The 24,544-nt window shown below is 40.5% G+C and overlaps 2 protein-coding genes across 2 annotated transcripts in view; both read right to left on the bottom strand.

Moving 5' to 3' along the window:
- The window catches only part of LOC125233180 (allatostatin-A receptor), a 255,394-nt gene that overhangs the window by 116,219 nt on the left and 114,631 nt on the right, over positions 1-24,544 (bottom strand). The gene's annotated exons all lie outside the window — the stretch shown is intronic.
- Positions 18,063-20,107, bottom strand: LOC125233183. Its single transcript, XM_048139073.1, has 2 exons — positions 18,999-20,107; positions 18,063-18,199 (listed from the first exon to the last, which is right to left on the bottom strand). Exons 1-2 carry the CDS (start codon positions 19,815-19,817, stop codon positions 18,107-18,109), a joined length of 912 nt encoding a protein of 303 aa, XP_047995030.1. The 5' UTR covers positions 19,818-20,107; the 3' UTR covers positions 18,063-18,106.

Below are 24,544 nucleotides of genomic sequence, written 5' to 3' on the forward strand. Positions count from 1 at the left end.
TGGTTAGTCCCTAAGTATCAGTGCCAACATAGATGATAGAAACTAAATTTAACACTTGCTTCCAGGAAAGAGAAATGCCACCAACCTTCAAGCCAGAAGTTACCGCTGCACATGCAAGCCATCCTTCAGTGAGCCAAAGCGGTTGCCCCAGGCGCAGTAATTCAAAAGAGCACCACCGCAACCAAAGCTTCAGCCTACGGCAAGCATCCTCTTCACCGAAACCCCTTCGGGTGAAACAATCAAATTTAACCACAAATAAATTTAAAATCTAAAATGTAAAATTTAAAATCGTAAATAAATTAAATCTGATAAATCCCAGTCAGCTGAAATAGAAAAAAAAACCAGCTGGAACTTGAGAAGCCTCATCATTCGCAGCTCTGACAAACCCTTCCCGCCACATAAACCATCAGGAGAAGTTCATGGTGAAAAATACAATTCTGAGGAGCCTTGAGGCCCTGCAGAAGAGGACTCCTGCTGCTCCATAATTTGGATTCCTGTTCCACATCAGAGATAATCCATGATACAGCGAAACAGCCACTGGAGGCCTACGACCTGTACCGGAGCCAGCCAGCAAGTGAGGAGGAAATGATCTCAGAACTCAAAACAACTTTGGGAGACTTGGGGATACCAAATCGAACGACAGCTTCAGCACAATTTGCTGTAATAAATTTCAAATGACTGAAATATCTAGTGTGTAAAATTACACCTGATCTTCTAACCCTATTTTAGCAACTTCCTAATTTATAATTCAAATATTTATTTTAAATTCTAAAATAATTAACATCATGAAAATCATGGATATTTGTATACTGGCAACACCCTTGTTGACAGATGATTCTGATTGGATTACAGAACTGTCATCCATATCGATTCAGTTGCTAGATCAATTAAAGTCCTTGCCATGCGCAAAAACTTATGTTTGAGACAAACCTAAAAACGTCGTTGTACTAAAAATATGCAATGTCACAGTATATTCCTGAAAATAATTCAAATACCATATTGGTGAATCAACTTTTTCTTGAATGGGTGAAAAAGTTGATTCACCCATATACTTATTTATGCGTCTTTTCACTTACAAGACATCGATAAAACAAAAACATTATGAGTGGTGGTATTTCAGGAAATTATAAAATAATATGTCATATCTCTCTCGTATGGAATTCGAGTCCGACAGTCCGGCAAGAAACTGTAAAAATTACTAACTTACTAACATTACATTATGTAGCAAGTATGCTTTCTTAGTTCAGTATAATGAGATGAATATACATTTTATATTTCATACGTATGAACTATATAAGTAGAAGTTCATGAATTGACGCTAAATGGAAACTAACTTACCTAGGCTAAAAAATGTTTTAGCATCTCAAGAGAATTTTACTCATTTATAATGAGTACTTAATTTTGTTAAGTATATTTAAAGTAGCAATCTAATTTATGATTTTTGATAAGTTTTAAGTAAACGCAAACTAGCTAGCCTAATTATGAATTTTCATAGAGTAATATTATAAGCATATTATAGAGAACTTGACGTAGGTTAACAAATGTTTTATAGTCCAAAGACAAATATTAAAATAAAATAGTATTAAAGTGCAAAATATCGATAGAGATAAGCTTAGCTGAGCTAGCGATATAAAGGTCGTGGGTTCAAGTCCCTCCCAAGACAGTTGTTTTTTCCACTTTTAATTTTTCTCTAATCTCAATAGCATCGCTTGCAGTCTAGCCCCCTTATTCATAAACGTACTGTAAAGTTATCAAGCTGATAAAGTTCGTTTGTCCCTTTCCGACGTATTGGTGTGATAGAAAAGGACAAACGAACTTTATCCGCTTGATAACGTTAGAGTACGTTTATGAATAAGGGGGTAGATGTTTGAAACAATATTATTTTGAAGACAATATTAACACAAAACAGTTACCCCGCGTACGGACGTCATTCATTATGTTAGTGACGAAAATAAGAACAACGTCAGAGACACGCAAATTTAGGCTGTCGCAATACTCGTATTCACGTGGTCTGAACATGAGGCTTTGTTTATTGTAATGGTACCTATTTGATATTAGTTACTTATTTATTTCACAAAAGGACACATTTCTTGTTTGACCGTTCGCTAATATAGACAACCGGGCAAGCGAAAGGTTCTAATATTGAAAAAAGTGCTTCGAAAAGTCCAATCTTGAAGGTACGAAGGTTATAAATTTGTATAATTAATTACTTTGCACTCTTGTGCATAAAATATAACTTTCTCATCCATTTTTAAACATTAAGGGCCCCCACATCTAGCATCCCGCGAGCGTAGCGTCGGGCCAACTGTATGAAAAAAGGCTTTGCCATACAGTTGGCCCAACGCTATACGTTCGCGAGACGCTATATGTGGGGGGACCCTAAAAGAGCTTGCCCAGTCAAAAAATCATGGTAGAGGAATTGAAACCAGTATCCCAAATTAAATTAATTTTATAACTTCACACAATAACCTACGTAATGAAAAAACTTCAGCATTATTAGGGATATTACCAGGTTGATGATGAAAACTATTACTTGTACCAACACTTTTACTGTATTCGTTTATAACGAACATAATGACACCCAATTTACAATAAATAATTTAAGACTTCTTCACTACAACTCGTCTGTACTCGAACTGGCCAACCGACACTGCATTCCCCGTGTTTTATAACGATCCAAGATGGCGGGAACCAGTGACTAGTATAAGTCAATTGATATTATCTAATACTTTCATCATATATAACAGTAAGATAAATCAAAATATAAGGCATTAATAAACAATTACTCTTACAGCATGGCCATATTTATCTCTCAATGTGTTGTCCATAGAAATGAGATGAATGGAAAGAAAACTCGATAGCGCAAGTCCGTTTAGAATCGTATTCCTTGCCCTTGCTATTATTTGATCTGTGCCCTTGCTAACAAAAGTTCTTTGTTAAAAATAGACTGCATTCTCTGAATAGTCAAGATTAAAATGTTTGAATACTTACGTCGCTTATATAAATAGATACTATTTAAATTTAGCAGGTTTTCAAGGAATGGATGGAAAATTCTAGAAATTCATTAATGTATTTAGGTGTCCGTGCCTTCGCTTGAACCACTAATGAGATTAACACCTTCATAACTCGGCCCTAATCGAGTGAATTCCTCGACTAGTAGCGCCATCTGGCGCGCCAGTCAAGTACTAGTGTCGCCCGGTTACCAGCGCTCGGCTGCTTTTTCCTCAGTACGCTTTTGTAACTCGGCCGAGCAACACGTTTACAAAAGCAAGTCTTAAAAAGTTCGAGAAATTTAAAACATCGAAAAGATTATGATTACTTCTAACTTCGTGATATTCCGCTCGGTGCCTTTGGCCCAGCGACGAGACGCAGTGACCTCCTGTAGGCACCGTCATAAGTACGCGGATACATATGCCTCACTCACGTGAGACTGACATGGCGTCGTCCCGTGAGACGACAGACGTCGTCCCGTGAGACAACAGACGTCCCGTGAGACGACAGACGTCGTCCCGTGAGACGAAAAATGTCGTCCCGTAAGACGATAGACGTTGTCCTGTGAGACGACAGACGTCGTCCTGTGAGACGACAGATGTCGTCCCGTGAGACAACAGACGTCGTCCCGTGAGACGAAAGACGTCGTCCCGTGAGACGACAGGCGTCGTCCCGTGAGACGACATGACGTCGTCCAGTGAGATGACATGGCGTAGTCCCGTGAGACGACAAGCGTCGTCCCGTGAGACGACTGGTGTCGTCCCGTTAGACGACATGGCGTCGTGCCGTGACACGACAGGCGTCGTCCAATGAGACGACATTGCATTGACCCGCGAGATGACAGGGTTGTTCCTGTGTGGTGGCATGGAGACGATGAAGAAAATTGACAGCGATGGGACGCAGTGTAATCCTATGCACCGTCATAAAGAATGTAAGGGACAAATGCCACGCTCACGTAAGACGAGACAGAGCGACGTCCCGTGTGACGACATAGGTTCGTCCCTTGAAAAGTCATAGCTTCGCCTCCTGAGGTGACGGGACACAAGAGATGTCTTGAAACGACAGATGAGGTCCCATTAGATAACCTGGCTTATGAAAAGATAGGGCCCACGATCCGATAGGGCATCGCCTCGTGATATGACAAAGGAGATCATTCATTGTACAGACATGATTCGTCATTAGAGACAACATGAGTAAAGTTGTGCTGTGCGAAAAAGTACACTGTCATATAAATTGACAAGCGTCGCCCCGTAAAAGATTAAACTGTGCAGCGACTTGGATTTCGTTGCCCTATGCGATGATTTACGACATCCTGTGAGAACCCATTGGGTTATTACATGCTATGCACTAATTCACCTTTCGTATCATGAGACGAGCGTTATGATCACGAGGCAAAATGTTGTATTTGTACTCGAATCTCAATGAGATTATGTCGCTTTAACATCTACTTTGCTGTAATTAGCACAACTCTTAACTAAACATACTTTGTATAAGGTATTTCTAAACATATGTACTTCGTAGAAGGTCTTTCGAATCAGAACCACAGCGTACGTGTTAACCTGAGACATACACAATTACACAGTTTAGTCATTGTCTTATTAGACAAAAATCATCACGTGATGGGTTCCCATAAGTGGGGTCGTTTTAGACAGGTAAAGTGAACGACATCGGCGTCGTCTCAATTGCCTAATTAGCTAATACATAATCAGCGTGGTCACCTGACCAACAGATGAATGATTGTGAGGAATGTCCAAATTTCTCTCACTCGTGAATATTTGAACGGCCATAATGATGACGAATGTGTGATCCAATTACTGTAAAGCAACGCCGTTATTGCCAACCTAATTTGTCATGTCAACTTTTAGAATGCTCGTCATGATAGAGGTTTATTAGCAGGTTTGACGTTGTGAAAATCCACTTCCACATCTAAAAACGTGTGGGTGGAGCTTCGGTAGCAATTAACTAGCATTTTGTTGCCAGATACTAAGCGAATTAAGAAATATTCATAATAGTGATGCTAAACAGAATGAAAAACCACTTTATATTACAAAGCCCTTCTTGCCCAATCAGAAAGGGAGAGGGGGCGGCGAAGATACCAATGGGAAAAAGAAAATCCATAAATTTATGCCACTGTTTTACGCTATTCCTAGAGTGCAGATTCTTTTAAATGAATGATTAGACCTCTAGTCTCATCAACTCACGGGCGTCAATAATTGACGCATGGTCTTGGGTCTTGATACGGACTTTAGAAATGCAGAAGAACCACTCAGGTACTTAGCAAATGTTGACTATTAGCTACAAAATAACTTACCGCAAAGGAAAATTCTTGTACTAGGCTCATTACTCTGTGAAACCTGGATATTCGTCTGTATTTCAGCAAACTTATAGCTGTCCGGCTGAAACATCCAGTCGGACTAATGGCGGATAATGTTCCAGTATATGTTGTTCAGTATACCGAACTGACAAAAGTATTACTTCTGTAACAATCGACCCAGTAGAGACTTCTGAACCAATTCATTTAGAAATAAAAAGCTACAGCTCGGAAAGTTTTCTAAGTACGATATATGGGTGAATCAACTTTTTCTTGTTTGTTATTGCCATGGTTACGGTCCCCTGGGTCACCCTGGTTTTATGCAAAATTATGGTACTTAAACTATGCAAACCTGCAATCCTGCATGTAGAGTAGTGGCAAATTAAATAAAGGGGTTGGTGGCACCAGAAAACTGCATGTTTGCATAGTTTAAATAGCATTATTTTGCATATAATCAGGGTGACCCAGGGGACCGTAACCATAGCAATAACAAACAAGAAAAAGTTGATTCACTCATATACATATATGTACTACAAATTGACCTCAAACTGCCGTTAATCGACCAACGGTTAGAATACTCAATCATGCATTATTACTAACGTTAGCTAGACCAAGGTTACAGAAAATCCTTGAAGAGGTTAATTACAAAGACAACAAACTCGTACCGGAAATCTGACTCCCAAATATATACGATATTTTGTGGATAGTTTGGCAAAATGACTTAAAGGATAATATGTTATTTAGTACAATAGCATTTTAGTATGCCTTGTTGCATTGTTACTCAGGACGGACTCTCGTCGTAAAAGGATTTGTCGGTTGCCCAGTTCGATGGCGTAATGTTACGAATCTTATGTTTCTATAAATAACTAACGAATTAGATTAAAGAGACGACCGAAAAATATTCTCAAACTATTTAGAGCGAAGAACTATGGCTTACATCTCTTGACCGAAGTAAATGAAGTTGGTCCTAAACTTAAACAACTACACAAAACAAAGCAAGAAACCGTGTAGGTAAATTGTATTCAAAGTGCTTATTAGTTGTATGAGTATGATATATCGAAAACACTTTAAGCTCATTAAAACCAATAGGGCAATACATTTTCCGAGAGAAGCCGATTTTCACAATTTGCTAAGGCACTCTTATGGATAAAATGTTAAAGGTAGTCACTGAATGTGGAGGCCTGTTTCTGAAATAATAAATTAAACGGAAATTGAAGGATGAATCTCTTTCAATTTTAGACCACAGTTTCCTCTTACAAATAAAGAGGCGCTCGCATCCTAAAATTATCGCCCGCTACTGCGGTATTACTAACAGAAAGTTCCCGTTTATTTCATTTGACAAATGTTTTCTGAATAGGTTTCTAGGGCCTAGAGAGATTAACAGAAGTTGTATATTTACAATTAACTTTTGGAACTCCATTAGCGCGTTGTAGGATCGATACACATTTCCGCAGTTGCTTACTAAATGCCATTTATTAGAATTTTTCGGCGCGACTATTTGTCAGTAACAGAGGAGACGCCACAACTTATTCAAAAACGGTTCGTAAGGTCAGAGGACGAGTCCCAGTCCCAATTGAATTTAGTGTAAGGAACTAGAAATATGATGTTTATAACATTACTGTGCTTATGACTTAATTTAGAAGACTTCGGACTCCTAATATACCTGACATACAAGAATTTGTCGGGACATTCATAAAAGGGAGCGCAGATTCTAGGCAAAATGGTTTTCTAACGGTAACAGAAAACTTAAAATTATTGCCGTTTAAATAGATATTGATGAACTATATTTATCAGAAGTAAGGTCTTGAAACCTATATGAAAAATAAAAGATCAGCGTTTAAGGTACGCAGTACTTATAGCTACGATATTTTGACCTATTGGTCTCGAATGACAGGCAAGTGTAAATACCATTGTCATCGTCCATGGCGCTACATGCTAAAGCCGTGCGCACGTATGACTTTTAAAAAAAATTCTAATTATATGCCATACGATAAATAAATAATTGTCATCTCGATATAATTGTAGAATCAGGTATTACCCTACATAACAGTTGCATCTTGTTTATGGGAAGTCCCGCTGCATATGGATTTTGGGAAATAAGCAAGAATACAGTAAATATTAACCCGTATATTTATGAGTATACATCAGTTTATAAAGAACGTGAGACATTTATATTATTCGTACAAAAGAGCAATATAGAATATATTGCTTTGCAATTTGGTGATAAATTACGAAAGTTCTGAAAAGAAAACTATTTACTATCTTAAGCTGATGACTGAATTTTAATTATAAATGGGTAATCGTACATCATTAACCCTTATTTGAAGAGTTATCTGTCGTCTTACATTCTTATTAGAATATTGAAATGGACTAAAGAGCCATAAGTCGTAATGTTTTAGAATTACTAGCGCTACACGAATCGTACAATTTTGCCTTTATAAATTCGGCTAGTCAGCTCATAAGTCATAAAAATAATAAGCCTAAAAATATATGCATCACATATTCATAATTATTCAAACACAAATTAAATATTTCAAATATCGAAAAAAGCATACTAGCTAGACATAGTAAAAGACTAAATAGTAGGAAGTATCAAAGTCAATTTAATTAGAAATAATTGCCTTCATTTGATCTTCGCCTAAGTATGTGTGACTCATTAGATCATTGATTCGTTTCAATCGCTTGTATCCCAAAGCTCTTTGCTCAGTTGACCCATTTTAATTTAATATGAAAAATTTGCATAGTTTCCGTTCTCGTAAAGACTTTGAGTAGGAGCTTACCTTTTATTACATGGATCCTTAGCTAATCATGGCCATGGTATTGTCAATTCAGTCAGAAGCCGAAAATGTATTATCATCTTATTTCCAGTTTTGCTACCAGTCCAGCAGTAACGCATACATTATCGTGATGTGGGTATACATTACAAATTAACATATGATAGCGTGCAATTTCTTCCAACTCTAGCGTCCATTTCAATTGTTTTGGCAAATGTATATTTCATATATAGAATTCATAACACATTATGCAATGGGAAATGTTGACATTTGGCAGTGGGCTATGTAAGACAATGTTTAAGCTATGTCAATATTGCTTATTACTCAATATACTAACAATAATATGTGCATATTCGGAGATACATATAGGCGCATTACTTATGGTACAGTAATCAATTTACATGAAAAATAAAAATTTCAACATAATGTCATAATGCTCATGGCAGTGCTATGATATAATTGTGTATTATAGTTACATGATATAATTATAGTTATCTTAAGCAGAAGAAGACTAGTATCTTGGTGAATTTATAAGACAAAAAATATGTATATGATCTTGTTCTGAGTAGGGACTGTTGTAAGGGAAACGTGAGACAAATTTTGCCGACGTTGATGTAACACCCATTGATGAAGGGGAAGCTCTTCAGAGTTTGGGTTGCTACAGATATTTTCTCACAAAAATGTTATTGAAATAACAGGTTTTATTTCCGTAAATATTGTAATACCGATCTATTAACTACTGGCTTCCTGTCGGGTTTTATGATTCACCACCATCATAGAGTCATAATGGATAACTGTGCTGTGCTGTGTGGAGTCAGTTTCAACTCATGAAACCTTAGTGGCTAAATTTTGAAACATCCCTTTGTATACCTTCCTATTTCTTATTATGACATTTCTGTATAAATAAAGTATATCAGTCACAGTACGCCCTAACCAGCGCCGGCAGAGGTTTAAACACGTCTCATTAGTGGTTCAAGCGAAGGCACGGACACCTAAATAGAACCGTTTTTCCCCCGAAGGGTAAAAAACGGATATTTAGGTTCCTGCCGAAGCTTGAACCACCCTTAAGGGCCTTGCCGGCTAAAGGTACTGAGGAAAAAGCAGCCGAGCGCTGGTAACCGGGCGACACTAGTACTTGACTGGCGCGCCAGATGGCGCTACTAGTCGAGGAATTCACTCGATTAGGGCCGAGTTATGAAGGTGTTAATCTCATTAGTGGTTCAAGCTTCGGCAGGAACCTAAATATCCGTTTTTACCCTTCCCTTCGGGGGTAAAAAATCGGTTCTATACGTATTATAGTTATATTCCTAGTAAGATAGCAATTAATCACTTTCGTTTAACTATGTTACGACGTATAATTATATCCCTAGGGTTATAACTATATAACGGCTTTATCTATCTTACTGCGACATATATATGTAAGACAGAAATAATTCTTGTAAAACAAGAACATAAAAATTTAAATACCAGTTTGAATATAAAACATGCATTGCTTCAAAAAGAAGAGGGTCTTGAAATGTAGTTAACATTTTATTCATTAAACATGTGTAATGTGCAGTTTAAATATGGACATGGACTATTAAGCATTCTGTCTATACCTGAAAAAAAAAATAGATATTTTAATTATTTATTTAATCGTATGGCAAATTATATCTAAATGCAATCAAGAGTGTAGCCTTGAGGTTGCTAATCCAGGCTGTAACAAAACAAATTTCCTTTCCTTAAATATAGCATTAACTATTGGATTGCCCGGCCTAAGTTATGACTTCTACTGCCCTCTCTTGGAAATAGGCGGGAAGTCTTCGACCGGAGGATACCTGATCGGTTTCTTGCGCCATCTAGCGTGGGATAGCTGCACTCTTGTATACCTCTATGGACTTACGTGGATCATAGTTGCCATTTTGAAAAATAGAAGTAAATCGTCATCGGGCGTTTGCCTTCCTTCCTTTTATTCGTAACCAGACTTAATTATGGGTTTTTTTTTAAGCTCCGCGTTAATCGCGAAGAGTTTAGTATTATATTTTATTGTTGACTTAATTTCCATTGAACGTCCGGAGCCGGCTGTTTGCGGTGCGAGCCGATTTAGGCTTGGCAACACTAGTCCCGTCCAAAATGGCGAATGTGATGGGATTTCTTTTTGCCGGAGAGAGAGTTGAAGGGATATCGTTGGCCCAAGCTAAAATCGGGCGCAATCGCCCGTTTGACCCCGGAATCGGACGTGAATAAAACCATGTTCTGATGGTGATAGGCGACGCCCAGCGTGCCCGGATGTCGAAATAGGTGCAATTTTGCTCTCTGCTGGCCCTTTCTCCATCAACGGGTTCACGCCGCGTCGCCTAAACCTCGCGCCGGCCGCGAGAGGTTCCCCTGGTATCCCGGTAACTTGTGGGCAGCAGATTGCTGCTGTTCTACCTACTCCCGACGTTTCACCCCAAGGCTGCTGACGTGGCAGTTGTGGTGTTTCGAGGTCAGATCTTTCCACGTTTACTTATTGACTGAATGAACCGGCCTTTCGGTTCTGGCGCCCTTCCGTGTAACTACCTTAATATATATTGACCGCTGTATCCGTTTCTACCAGTAATGATAATTTAGAGCTCGCTGACCCACGTTTGTTCCCTTAAAATATAAACTCAACATTATTGTTCTCGTGAGCTAGCCCTCGGCAAACAATTGTTACCGTGTATCTAGGTTAACAAATTAGCATAAACAATTTAGATTTTTTTTTCCTGAATTCAATAAATACCGGGTTCCTCTTCAACTGTTGTTTGATTTTTTTTTATTTTGGCGTTAGCTAAAGGAAACCCCCCATAAAATTAAATATCGTAACAGTGGCGCCCAACGTGGGGCGTTATATCAGCGAGCCTCTTTAGTCACATTGTTAGCTAGAGGAATTTTCTGGTAGAAACGGTGCGGCTTGTATAATTGTAATTAAGTAGGTACTTTTGTTTTTTTTTAATTCTAAGTAATTGTGTGTCATTGTAGCTGCAAGTGCCTCTTAATAGTTGTGCGGAATTATTTCCGATAATATTTTCAGTGTTTGGAAAGATAGTTTTTTTTTTAAATACTTACTACTAATTACATACATTACTATTTGTATAAATAATTTTATTCTTTTATGGGTTACCGGGACCCAGTGTGGAGTTGTAACAATTTTATATTAATAGTTATTAAGAGATTGCATGTATATTGGAGATTACAACCAAGGTACTTGTTTGTTAACGGACGGTTGTGTAAAAGAAAAGTTAAGTTTTTTTTTTAAATTTAAAAGTAAGAATATTATATTCTCCCTGTGTGGGAGGTTACAGTGATTGTTTGTAGTAGCCATTGTCAACTTTTTCATAATGGAGGACCGTCCTATTAATTATAATTTATTACATAAAGATGAGTTAGAGTATGAAGTGTCCATTAGGGATGTCACTCCCGCGGGAGATGTAAAAAGCTTAAGGGAACAAATTAGGAAGTTAGCAAGGGAGCTACCTTCGGATGACATTGCGGAATTTGAAGGGCAGTTAGCGCAAGAGCTTACAGTGGTTCAAAAGAAGTTAGGTGAATTGGAGGAATCTACCACGGCTGCCAAGTCTCCAATAACTTTGAAGTCTCTTAATCGGGTACAAGCATTAGGTCACCATTTATATCATCGATTAACACGGATCAAACCAGTAGAGTCCACCGATGTGACCTCGCACTCCGAGTTAATGGAGCGGCTTATGCGAATTCTTTCAAAATTGGATAACATGCTATCGGTATTCGTGTCGACTCATTCGAATGCTGCGTTTACTGATGCGGTCGAAGGGGTGGAGCCTCCTGCTCAGACGGAGACTTCACCAGCGGTTCCTAATGCTTCGTGCTTTAATAAATATCAGACGGTTAGTTCTTTAAATCTTAAATTTAACGGTCGTTCGTGTGTGAAGGCTTTCCTGCAGCGGGTCGAGGAGTTGGCAGCTTCGCGTCGAATTACGGAGGCTAGGCTTTTAGCTTCGGCGGTGGAATTATTTGATGGAGATGCACTGATGTGGTACCGTGGTATCCGTACGGAGGTGTCTACTTGGGATCAGCTGAAGGCCGCCTTGATAGAGGAATTTTTGCCGTTCGATTACGATAGGCGCTTACTTAAAGAAATTAGGAATCGTACTCAGGGTTCTAATGAGAACATTTCCACATACATTAGTATTATGCAGAATTACTTCAGCCGTTTAAATAGTGAATTGTCGGATCAAGAGAAGTTTGACATAGTTTCAATTAATGTTCGTCCGGAATATACAGTGCCCTTGGCTATCCAGTCAGTTACTACCTTAAAGGATTTGAAGAGGGTGTGTCGCGTGCTTGAAGATAGCTGGCAACGGGCCAATGCATTTGTGGAGCCTCCTAGACCTTCCTCGTCGACTTTAGCCGCGGATCTGAGTTTTAAATCCTCATCACGTCCCAAGGTGGAGGCAGCTCACCCGATGGAGAAGCCGTTCTGTGTTCGTTGTCGTGTAGATACGCACAGTTTACGTGAGTGCAAGTCTAAGCGTGTGGTTTGCTTTAAATGTGGTAAGGGGGGCGTGACTTATCCGGACTGCCCAAATTGTTTATCTCAGGCTTCCACTTCGTCCTCGTCGCACAATGATGATGTTTCCGGTGCTTCAAAAAACTAAATAGTCCGGGCCGCCGAATTTTGAGTACCTACGATTCGGAGCGTGGGAACTCGTGTAATTTGGTTGATTTTGGTGGAGATAATATTGGGGTAGGTCCGGATTGTCCCGACTACCCACTTATAGTTAGCACTTTAATGTCTCTTCCCGTTTCGGTGGTTCGGAATCGGTTCGTTATAAATAAGGACGAGCGACCTCACATGTCGGTGGGCATTTTAGGTCATTCTTTTCGAGGCCTCTTGGATACAGGGGCAGGAATAAGTATCATTGGTTCCAACTCTCATGTGGATTTTTTATCGCTAGGAGCTCAGTTAGTTTCTGCCACGGATAATACCCATATTATAGCGGCTAATAAAACTCGTTCGAGAAGAGTCGGTTGTATGTATTTAACGGTCAAGGCTAAGAATCTTACGCGTGAAATTAAATTTTACGTGATACCGGATGTAGGCACGCGCATGATCTTCGGGGTTAACTTCTTTAAAGCGTTCAACATTGCGCCCGAATTATTTCGTCAGTACGGGAACTCGGATTCAGACACTACCGTAGATGAGGTAGTGCCTGACAAGCACCTTTGCTCCTTCCAGGAGTTGACTCCGGACCAACAAACTATCGCGGACGGGATTATTCGTGGCTTTGAGAATATTTCGTTCGAGAAGAAAGGCTTAGGGCGTACTCACTTGCTCACCCATAAGATAGACACAGGCGACAGCCCCCCGATCAAGCAACGTTACTACCCGATCTCACCGCACCGGCTGATCGAGCTTAACCGACAATTAGACGAGATGCTGGAGCAGGACGTGGTTGAACCTAGTACTAGTGCTTGGAATAATCCCACGCTGTTCACTGCTAAGTCCAACGGGGACTTGCGCTTTTGTTTGGATAGTCGCAAATTGAATTCGGTGAGTAAGCGCGATGCGTACCCATTACCTTATATTTCGCGTATTTTGGACCAGTTGAGGGATGCGAAATTTTTATCTTCCATTGACTTGAAAAGCGTGTTTTGGCAAATTCCGTTAGACGAGGCCTCGCGTGAGCGCACAGCCTTTACGGTTCCCAAAAGAGGCTTATTTCAATTTAAAGTAATGTGTTTCGGCCTCACGGGCGCACCGGGCACGCAGCAGCGCCTCATGGATAAGCTGTTTGGCCCAGAATTCAATGACAGGCTTTTTGTGTACCTAGATGATATTATAATTGTCAGTCAGACCTTTGAGGAGCATATTTCATTATTGACTCGCGTGCTAGACCGTCTGTCGGCCGCTAATCTGACCATTAACCTCGGGAAATCCCAATTCTTCCGAAAGGAACTCAAATACCTCGGCTATGTGGTAGACGAGCATGGTCTGCATACTGATCCTTCCAAAATTCAAGCTATTATCGATTACCCGGTTCCCACTAACCGCAAGGAGGTTAAGATGTTTATAGGTACCGCATCTTACTACCGTAGATTCATCAAAAATTTCAGCGACCTCGCGGCGCCCCTAAATGCTTTGACGAGCACTCGGAAAAACGCTCCTCCCTTCTTGTGGTCGGAGGACGCCCAAGAATCCTTCCAGAAATTAAAGTCGGCCTTAGTGTCGGCTCCCATACTTTCTTGCCCTGATTTCTCCAAGCCGTTTCTCTTGCACTGTGATGCGTCCGGGTACGGTGTGGCCGGTACTTTGACACAAGTGATGTCAGACGGGCTAGAGCACCCCATAGCTTACGCAAGTCGTTCGTTGAATCGTGCTGAGCGCAATTATTCCGCGACGGAGCGCGAGGCTCTGGCCGTCGTTTTCAGTATAGAGCATTTCCGGCCCTATCTGGAGGGTGGACCCCGTTTTAAAGTAATTACCGATCACTCGAGTTTAAAGTGGTTTTTTAACTTAACTAATCCGACAGGAAGATTAGCGCGTTGGGGTTGTAGATTATCTCCCTATGACTTTGAAATCATACACCGTAAAGGTAAGGATCATGTCGTCCCTGACGCCTTGTCTCGTAGTGTGCCGGTGTTGGAAATCCATACGTGCGAGTGGTTGTAAAGGTTTCGGAATAATAAACCTTTATGTTTAATTAAATTTTGTATTAAAATATTTTATAATGACGATCTTACATTTTTGTGTGTTATGCCACAGAGCGGCGTTCAGAGAGAGAGTTCAATGTTGCCACACGCAGGAGGCGAAATCTGTTTAAGCAGTTTTTACACGCTAGGACTTAATAATTAGGTGTGTTTCACACATAAACTGGGGGGGCGGGGCACAAATGCTTATTTGAGACCAACAGATTATTAATATTAAGTAGGCGAAACAAATTTAAACAGAGATTTGAAAGAGAAACATGACACTAGCAAGGCATTAAGCAATAATTAACAACAGTGCAACTTTAAATGCAAGGATTGAATATGAATAATAATACTATTGAAACTAACACTTATGTTCTACAACTTTAGGTATCTTATGAGATCAAGTTACATCTATGATGAATTTAATTATTTAATGAGTCAGACATCAGTCTTATTGTCAACAAATCAGTCTATTTTTAGTATCTAACAATTATGTGAAACAGAAATAACTCTTACTATAATGAATTATAACAGACAATAATGCTTAGCAAATTTCTTTTAAAACTCTACATGAAATACAAGCAACAACAAAATCACATTATACACATGTTACAATGAAACATTATTAAACTGTTGACTTTATAATTAAGTTTATAGCCATAAGCTAAAGAAATATAAAGCCCTTATTTTCATTACAAGAAGGGGTGCACTGCTTGTGCTATAACTAAAATAACAATCATTTTTATTATTTAATTAACGTTACATAATTGTCTTACAATTTGACATTACATATGGCTATGCCTCTATTGGCAAGACCACAATTTTTGACACAGCACGGGAATGCAATTTTTTATCTGAGGTCTGTACCTCCACAACTCTTACATTACCATCATTACCATAAAACACTTTGCTGACTAGCAGTGGCCTTCATCCTACAACATGTTATACATTTATTTATTACAGATTTTACTTCTCTTATAGAATTGATGATACAATATTTTTGACAGAGGCCACTAAGGACAAGCTTTAACCCTGCATGTTTGAGCATTAAATGCTCTTGAGTAATGATCAATTTAGTTACATGGCAGTGCTTCGGCAAAATTATATTATGTTTTTTGAAAAATCTAAGTGTGTGGCATTGTCCAACCTTCCACCCACGCGAAGAAGGCCTGCCGAGTCAATGAAAGGGGTGAGTGATTTCAAATTGGAGGTTATAGCTTTATCCTTCTCAATACATGAAAGCTCATTATGAAAGTAGTGCCTTTGCACGCATTTTATTATTAAAGTCAAGGCATCTCTATACTCTTTTACAGAAATTAGGTTTGATGAACCTGATTTTCCTTTACATTTATTTATAAATCTCAATGTGTATACAGTTACTCTGATCATTCTGAAAAGGCTTGAAAATCGTTCAAAAAATGGATCAATAACATTGTCATTTACAGTGGCACTTAATGCTACGTGCTCATCTGAGCTTGGAAGTTCTATGCTACACAGAGGTGGACTTATTTCTGACACATGAAAATTGTACTCATTGCCTTCTGTCAAATAGTCTGGGCCATGACGCCACAGCCTGCAATTAATTATTTCTTGAGGATCTGCGCCTCGTGATAAGATGTCACTAGGGTTAAGGAGGCCAGGAGTATATTTCCATGACATTGTGTCTGTCAGCTTATTTATTTCTTTTACACGGTTGCCTATATAGGCTGGTACCTTAAGCGAAGAGGAGTCGAGCCAGGCCAATACAATTTTTGAGTCACTGAACAAATGAACATCTGATATACTTAGTAGAGCGGCTACATGGTTTACCAACTTGGCCAGTAGGAGGGCCCCGTTCAACTCAAGCTTTGGAATTGTCAATTTAGATGAAAGTGGAGCTATTCTCGACTTGGAACAAAGTAAATGTATGTAAGGTTTGCCATTTACTACTGCCTTGATGTATATACAACAGCCATAAGCTGCAACAGATGCATCACAATATCCTATGAGCTGTACGCTGCTGGCTTCAGACAAGTTTATGTATCGTGGTATGGTCATATTAGGCATGCTAATTAAATTATTATAGAATGTTTGCCAGATTTTTACCAATTCAGGTGGCAGGGGAGAGTCCCATTCTAAATCATATTGCCAAATCTGTTGTAAAATAAGTTTTGCTTTGACGGTAAGAGGTCCGACAAAACCCATTGGATCATAGAGTCTGCTGACAGAACTAAGTACATTTCTCTTAGTGGGAACCTCAGGAGAGGTGAGTACACGGCCACTCATTTTGTATGCATCCTCTCGGGCATCATAAGATAGTCCTAAGATCTTAACAATTGATTTATCCTGATCAATGTCTCGCTTGGTAAGGCCAATTTTTTCCTGAGGTATGTCTTGCAATATTTCTGTATTATTGGAAATCCATTTATGTAATTGAAAGCTACCTTTACTCATGAGAGAAATAAGTTCACTTTTTAGTTGTAAAGCTCCCTGAAGTGTATCTGAGCCGCCCTGCACATCATCAACATAACTGTTCTTAATGATAGCTTCACTGGCCAATGGAAATTGAGCTTTATATTTTTTTGCTAGCTCTACAAGACATTTAGTGGCAAGGTAGGCACTGCTTTTTAATCCATATGTTATGGTTTGTAATTGTAAACACTGCAAAGTGTCATCGGCCCGCCACAGAATGTTTTGTAGGCGCCTATGCTCAGGGTGCATAGCTATCATTCGGTACATGTGACGTATGTCACATTGCACCGTGTATTTGTATGTACGAAAAAGCATCATGTTATCAAACAGTGAATTTTGTACTACAGGCCCGTTGCATAAGTAGTCATTGAGACTATGGCCTTCCTTGGTTTTGAAACTACCATCAAAGACAGCCCGCAGCTTATTTGTGGCTTTATCGGGTCTGAGAATTCCATGATGTGACAGGTAAAATATGGGTTGCTCTGCAGGATCACAGTCCTTTAAGTCAATTATTTTGGCGTGACCTAGATCAAGGTATTCCTGTATAAATTGTTTGTATAAATTATGAAACTCGGGTTCCCTTGTAAATCTTTTTTGAAGGCTATTTAACCTTTGCAAAGCAATCACAAATGAATTGGAAGGATCTATTTCACTAATATCAACCTTTAAAGGGAAACTAACCTCAAAACGATCCTCAACTAATGAGGTTGTGTCTGAAAAACCTGTTCGCTATATTGATGCTCGGGCAAGCTCTCAGGGTACACCTCAGGGACCTTCTCAGCTTCCCAAAATTGCTTTACACAAGAATCAAGATCAGGATTCACCACTGTATGCAAAGCGACTGTATTATAATTGCATGAAGGACTTACAGTTGTTCTGCCCGAGACGATGTACCCAAAACGCGTGTTCAGCAGCACTGGATCCTCAGGGCCTGCTTCAATCTTTCCGTCTTGCATAACTCTGCAGAAGATGTCTGCAGCCAGAAGGAGGGGAACTTCGCCTGGAATATTAAATTCATCATCAGCTAAGGTAATAGCGTTAGGTAAAATGAGCTTGCTCAAATCTATGACTTGCTGAGGTTGCGGTGAGGTTATTTTGGATACTATGGAGCATTCTACATCAATCTTATAATCCTGAACCCTGGAATGGACGGTCAGCTTGATGCCTTTGTTAACCTCACCACTCTTGTCCATAAGCATGTTAATGTTGAGTGGATCATCATATTGCGGTAAGCCTAACTTGTTGGCTAGCTCCGCTGTACAAAAACTGTTCTGTGCGGCACAATCTAAGAGGGCCCTAACAAGACGTTTATTGTTGTGTGCATCTGAAACTAATACCTTGACAGTAGGTAATAGCACCCTTGTATTATTCTTTTGACTAATGTGTAAATTGACAGTACCTGATTTGCTCTGGCCCGTCTCCTCGTCAACTTTTGGTTTGGACCTTTCATGAATTAATGTATTGTGAGCCCTGGAATTACATTCTGCACATTTAAAAGTGTATCTACATTTTTTTAAATGCGCCCCAAGGCATATCTTGCATAAATTGTTTTTGTTGACAAGGTCCACTCTGTTGCTGACTGTCATAGCATTAAATTTTGGACATTTGTAAAGCCTGTGTTGTTCACTACATACAATACATTTTTCTGCGGTGATGGTTACCGCAGAAGCTGCCGGGGCAGGCGAAGCCGACACTGTATGAACCGACACCCTACTTTTAACACTAGCACTTTCACTACTGGAGGGGCTCGCTTCCAACACAGCTGCTCTTTTTTCCAAAAAGTTAAGTAAACTACTTACAGTGTGTTGCTCGCTGTTGTCCCTCTCCGTGTGGTAGAGTCTCACAGTGAAGGAATCCAATTTCCTTAGCAGGATGCAGGAGAGCAGGCTGTCCCATGATGTTACAGGTTGCTCCAGATTTTGTAGCGCGGTGAGGTGCTGGCGAACCTTCGCCACCATGTCTCGCAGCTGCAGCGCAGTACCTCGATGTAGCGATGGTAAGTCCAACAGCGTGTTCACATGTCCGTTGACAATAAGCGCTGCATTGTCATAGCGCTTTTTTAGAAGCTCCACAGCCGCTGGGTAGGAAGCTCCTACTATTGGCAGCGTGTCAATGAGGTGAAGTGGCTCTCCTTTCAGATATTTCTTCAAAAAACACAACTTTTGCACCGCGGACAGTCTCGCATCATTGTGAACTACAGCCTCAAACATCTCTACAAACGGCTTGTAAGCCGATATATCACGGCCATCAAATGTAGGTATGTCTAGGTTTGGCAGGTGTGCAGTTTTCCAAGAACCCTCTGATGCATGCGCATGCACTCTCGGTTTACCATCAATTGTGGTAATTGCGCTTTCGAAGGCGGCCAAGATGTTATAGTAACGCTCTTCTGTTTCGTCCTCGGCGTCCTCTGCGATCGCGTGCTCCGTGCTCATGACCGATAATTGCACGCATATGTCTTGGTACCTTTCAAACGCTGTGATGAGTGACGCCTTCCTTGTCTGCAGGTTCTCTGAAGTGAAGACACGACTATCCTGCTGAATGAATTTTTCTAGTTTGGTCAGCGACGCCTTGCACTGAGCCCTCGACGCGACGAGTTTTTTAATTGCTTCGGTCGCCATGATGGCGTGTGCGCAACGCGCACGTAGTCCCAAAGCTGTAGCCGGCGTAGCCCGTGGAATTATAAAACTGAAGTATTTTCGGATTTCGGCACCATGTAAAGGTTTCGGAATAATAAACCTTTATGTTTAATTAAATTTTGTATTAAAATATTTTATAATGACGATCTTACATTTTTGTGTGTTATGCCACAGAGCGGCGTTCAGAGAGAGAGTTCAATGTTGCCACACGCAGGAGGCGAAATCTGTTTAAGCAGTTTTTACACGCTAGGACTTAATAATTAGGTGTGTTTCACACAGTGGTATAATAAGCTTTTTAAAAAATGTCAAGAGTCTCCAGGCTCTTGCCCTAATTACGTTATTCAGGGTAATAAACTTATGCGTTACTGTAAAGGTAAATTCAACATTTCGAGAGAATTCGATTGGAAAGAAGCCGTACCGTCGTCTCAACGTTCAGATTTAATTAAAACTTGCCACAATGAGGAGCTTTCCCACCTGGGAGTTTTTAAAACGTACAAGCGGTTATCTTTGCACTACTATTGGCCTACCATGTACAAAGACATCGCTAATTTTATTCGAGGGTGCGAAGTTTGTGCCGCGTACAAGAATTCTCAAAAGGCCCCTCTCGGATTCATGGGGCATCCTAAGACCTGTTCGCGTCCTTTCGACACGCTTAGCATAGATTTAGTGGGTCCGCTACCTCGATCCCGAGCTGGGTATACGTATATTCTGTCGGTGTTGTGTTGTTTTTCCAAATACGTGATGTTTTTTCCCCTCAGGCGCGCTGTAGGGAAAATCATCGCGCAGCGACTGGAGGATGAGGTGTTTCTCAAACATGGGGTGCCGCGCACCGTGATTACGGATAATGGTACGCAATTCACTGGCAGCGAGCTGAAAGCCTTGTTTCAGAAATATTTCATTCCTCAAATTCATTACACGCCTCGTTACACGGCCCAAGTAAACAGCGTGGAGCGTTTTCACAAAACTTGCCTTACGGCTGTCGCTATCATGGTTCAGGACGATCATCGAGCTTGGGATGTAGCCTTGCCCAAAGTCCAATTCGCTATGAATTCCACCACCAGTGAAACCACTCGTTGTTCCCCCTTCTTCCTGGTCCATGGTAGGGAGGCCGTTGCGTGTGGGAAAGTATACGGGGACAGCCAAACGTCTAACCCGGATCCGTCCATTGACTCCCCCGACCGGTATGCGGACTCCCTGGGCGGCCTGAGGGCAGTTTTCGAACGGGTTAAGTTATCACTACTAAAAGCTCACGATAGGGGGGCACGTTATTACAACAAAGGTCGTCGTTCCGAAGAGTTCCACGAGGGTGAGGTCGTTATGAAAAAAACTTTTCCCTTGAGTGATGCTAGTAAGTTTTTCATGGCTAAGCTCGCTCCCAAATATGCGAAGTGTCGAATAGTTCGTAAGCTCTCGAGTTTGGTATACGAGTTAGAAGATTTCTATACTGGTAAAAATGTAGGGTCCTGGCATGTCCAGCATATCAAAAAGTTTGATCCGTGATCAATTTAATTAGCTATAAGCTGTATGTCCACAGAGAGGTTGACAGTGCAGGGCGAGAGCTCGGGTTTCGTCCTGCAGGGCTAGCTTCCCGGTGAAGAGTGTCAAAGGGTAGTTTAGCGGCTTCCTAGCCGAGCTATCGGGCACTAACCCGTAATCGGTTTACGGGTAATTGTGCTTGTCCCGCCTTCCGCCGTGTAGCTTGGACGCGCAGCCCGTTACCTCGGTCGCTCGCTGCGCCGCCAAGATATACTGCGAGGATAGGAGCTTCCAGCTCTTCGTTCTGGCGTTGTGTCGAGTAGGTTATTAGTTGCATGTGGTATCTGGATCACAGTCCTGACTGTGGCCATTATTTTAGAATTAGTAAGTCGTGGGTTCGATTTCGATGGTATTTTTTTTGTATATCAGATTTAGATGTTGAGTTGTAGTAGTCCTTTTACCCATACTCCAGGTAGTTGAAGCTGGGGACCAGCTCAAAATTTTGTCTCGTCAAAATTTTCTCTGGGGAGGGGAGTATTGTAACAAAACAAATTTCCTTTCCTTAAATATAGCATTAACTATTGGATTGCCCGGCCTAAGTTATGACTTCTACTGCCCTCTCTTGGAAATAGGCGGGAAGTCTTCGACCGGAGGATACCTGATCGGTTTCTTGCGCCATCTAGCGTGGGATAGCTGCACTCTTGTATACCTCTATGGACTTACGTGGATCATAGTTGCCATTTTGAAAAATAGAAGTAAATCGTCATCGGGCGTTTGCCTTCCTTCCTTTTATTCGTAACCAGACTTAATTATGGGTTTTTTTTTAAGCTCCGCGTTAATCGCGAAGAGTTTAGTATTATATTTTATTGTTGACTTAATTTCCATTGAACGTCCGGAGCCGGCTGTTTGCGGTGCGAGCCGATTTAGGCTTGGCAACACTAGTCCCGTCCAAAATGGCGAATGTGATGGGATTTCTTTTTGCCGGAGAGAGAGTTGAAGGGATATCGTTGGCCCAAGCTAAAATCGGGCGCAATCGCCCGTTTGACCCCGGAATCGGACGTGAATAAAACCATGTTCTGATGGTGATAGGCGACGCCCAGCGTGCCCGGATGTCGAAATAGGTGCAATTTTGCTCTCTGCTGGCCCTTTCTCCATCAACGGGTTCACGCCGCGTCGCCTAAACCTCGCGCCGGCCGCGAGAGGTTCCCCTGGTATCCCGGTAACTTGTGGGCAGCAGATTGCTGCTGTTCTACCTACTCCCGACGTTTCACCCCAAGGCTGCTGACGTGGCAGTTGTGGTGTTTCGAGGTCAGATCTTTCCACGTTTACTTATTGACTGAATGAACCGGCCTTTCGGTTCTGGCGCCCTTCCGTGTAACTACCTTAATATATATTGACCGCTGTATCCGTTTCTACCAGTAATGATAATTTAGAGCTCGCTGACCTACGTTTGTTCCCTTAAAATATAAACTCAACATTATTGTTCTCGTGAGCTAGCCCTCGGCAAACAATTGTTACCGTGTATCTAGGTTAACAAATTAGCATAAACAATTTAGATTTTTTTTTCCTGAATTCAATAAATACCGGGTTCCTCTTCAACTGTTGTTTGATTTTTTTTTATTTTGGCGTTAGCTAAAGGAAACCCCCCATAAAATTAAATATCGTAACAAGGCAACGAGGTCCCGTGTCGATATTTTAATAAAAACATGCCAGAGTATAGCTTCAGAAATAGAGAGAATAAGAAATTTAATATTAAATAAATGGAACGCACAACTTTATGAAGGATTTCACAAATGTGCTTCGTAGTCTAATAATAAAGAGAAACTTATCTACGCCGGCTCTCTCCAACTTCAATTGTGAATTTATATGCAAAGAGACATGAAAATGAAAAGGATCACTGTGTGCGTAGCCGAATGCACAATAATATCTCTTAGCTATCTATCTCTAACGCTCTTGCGTATTGGCGCGACAGAGCCAGATTACATTTCTGCGGCGTTCGGTGGCGTTTCGCGTCGCAGAAGAGCATTTTCAGAATTTGGGACCCCGCAATTAGCGAAAGTTGTTAACAAAAATTAACTCACTGTCAGTTTTGTGACGATAATTAAGCATGAAATTTCAATAAAAATATTGTTTCTGTGTTAATTACATGAACTTTAAGCGATAATCTACATTCAGAATGTGAAAAAAGTAAATTTTTAGACATATTTAACGCTTAATTATCGTCACAAAACTGACAGCGAGTTAATTTTTGTTAACAAATTTTGCTAATTGGGCGGACCCAAATTCTGAAAATGCCCAGAAATGCCATTCGGCTACGGGGCCTGGTGTTCGAACATTTTTTTGTGAAATTTTCTGACAGTAGGTACTCAGTGTAAAAAATGTTATTTTCTGTCTTTATAATTACATGAATATACACGAATATAATATTATTGTACATGAATATGTATAATGCATTAAAATTAGTTAGTTGTAAAATAATACATATTAAATATTACAAAACTTTCTTCCAAAAACTGACTGAGTCCCACGTACGCTTAAGAAGGCTTGTATTGCGGGTATACCCACTTACCCATACAATGATAGTATTATATAATAATTATGTACATAGATCAGACTACTGAACACATCTTCCAACGCTACCCACTCCACTCATACCCCGGGCCTGCTGAAGATCTGAACATCGTGACACCGGACCTGGTTGCGTGGCTTAGCAATCTCAAGGCTATACTCTGATTGCTTTTAGATATAATTTGCCATACGATTAAATAAATAAATTTTGTACAAATCGAAGATGGGTAAAAAACATCTATGACCCAAAAACAAATAACTGTGCTCATTACACAAGTAAATGCACTTACCGGGATTCGAAGCCAGGACAGGGCCGCGGCTTAGCAGGCAGGGTACTATCGTCACCCGCTAATAAGGTAATAACCACAAAATTAAAATTTTGGAAAAAACCCCGACCGCGACATAGTGAACCGATTTTCATGAAACATGGCTAAGAACACTCCCGACTAACTCAGCTTTCAAACAAAAAAAAACCTAAATCGGTTCATCCGTTCGGGAGCTACAGACTACAGACAGACACACGTACAGACAGACATACAGACAGACACGTCAAACTTATAACACCCCGTCGTTTTTGCGTCGGGGGTTAAAAAGAAATAATAAAAAAAATCGCTGCTGGTTCCCAAGCTATATAATTTACTTGTCTCTGGTGTGCTTGTTGTTTT

Source organism: Leguminivora glycinivorella, chromosome 14, assembly GCF_023078275.1.
Source record: "Leguminivora glycinivorella isolate SPB_JAAS2020 chromosome 14, LegGlyc_1.1, whole genome shotgun sequence".
In the NCBI taxonomy this organism is placed as follows: Eukaryota; Metazoa; Arthropoda; class Insecta; order Lepidoptera; family Tortricidae; genus Leguminivora; species Leguminivora glycinivorella.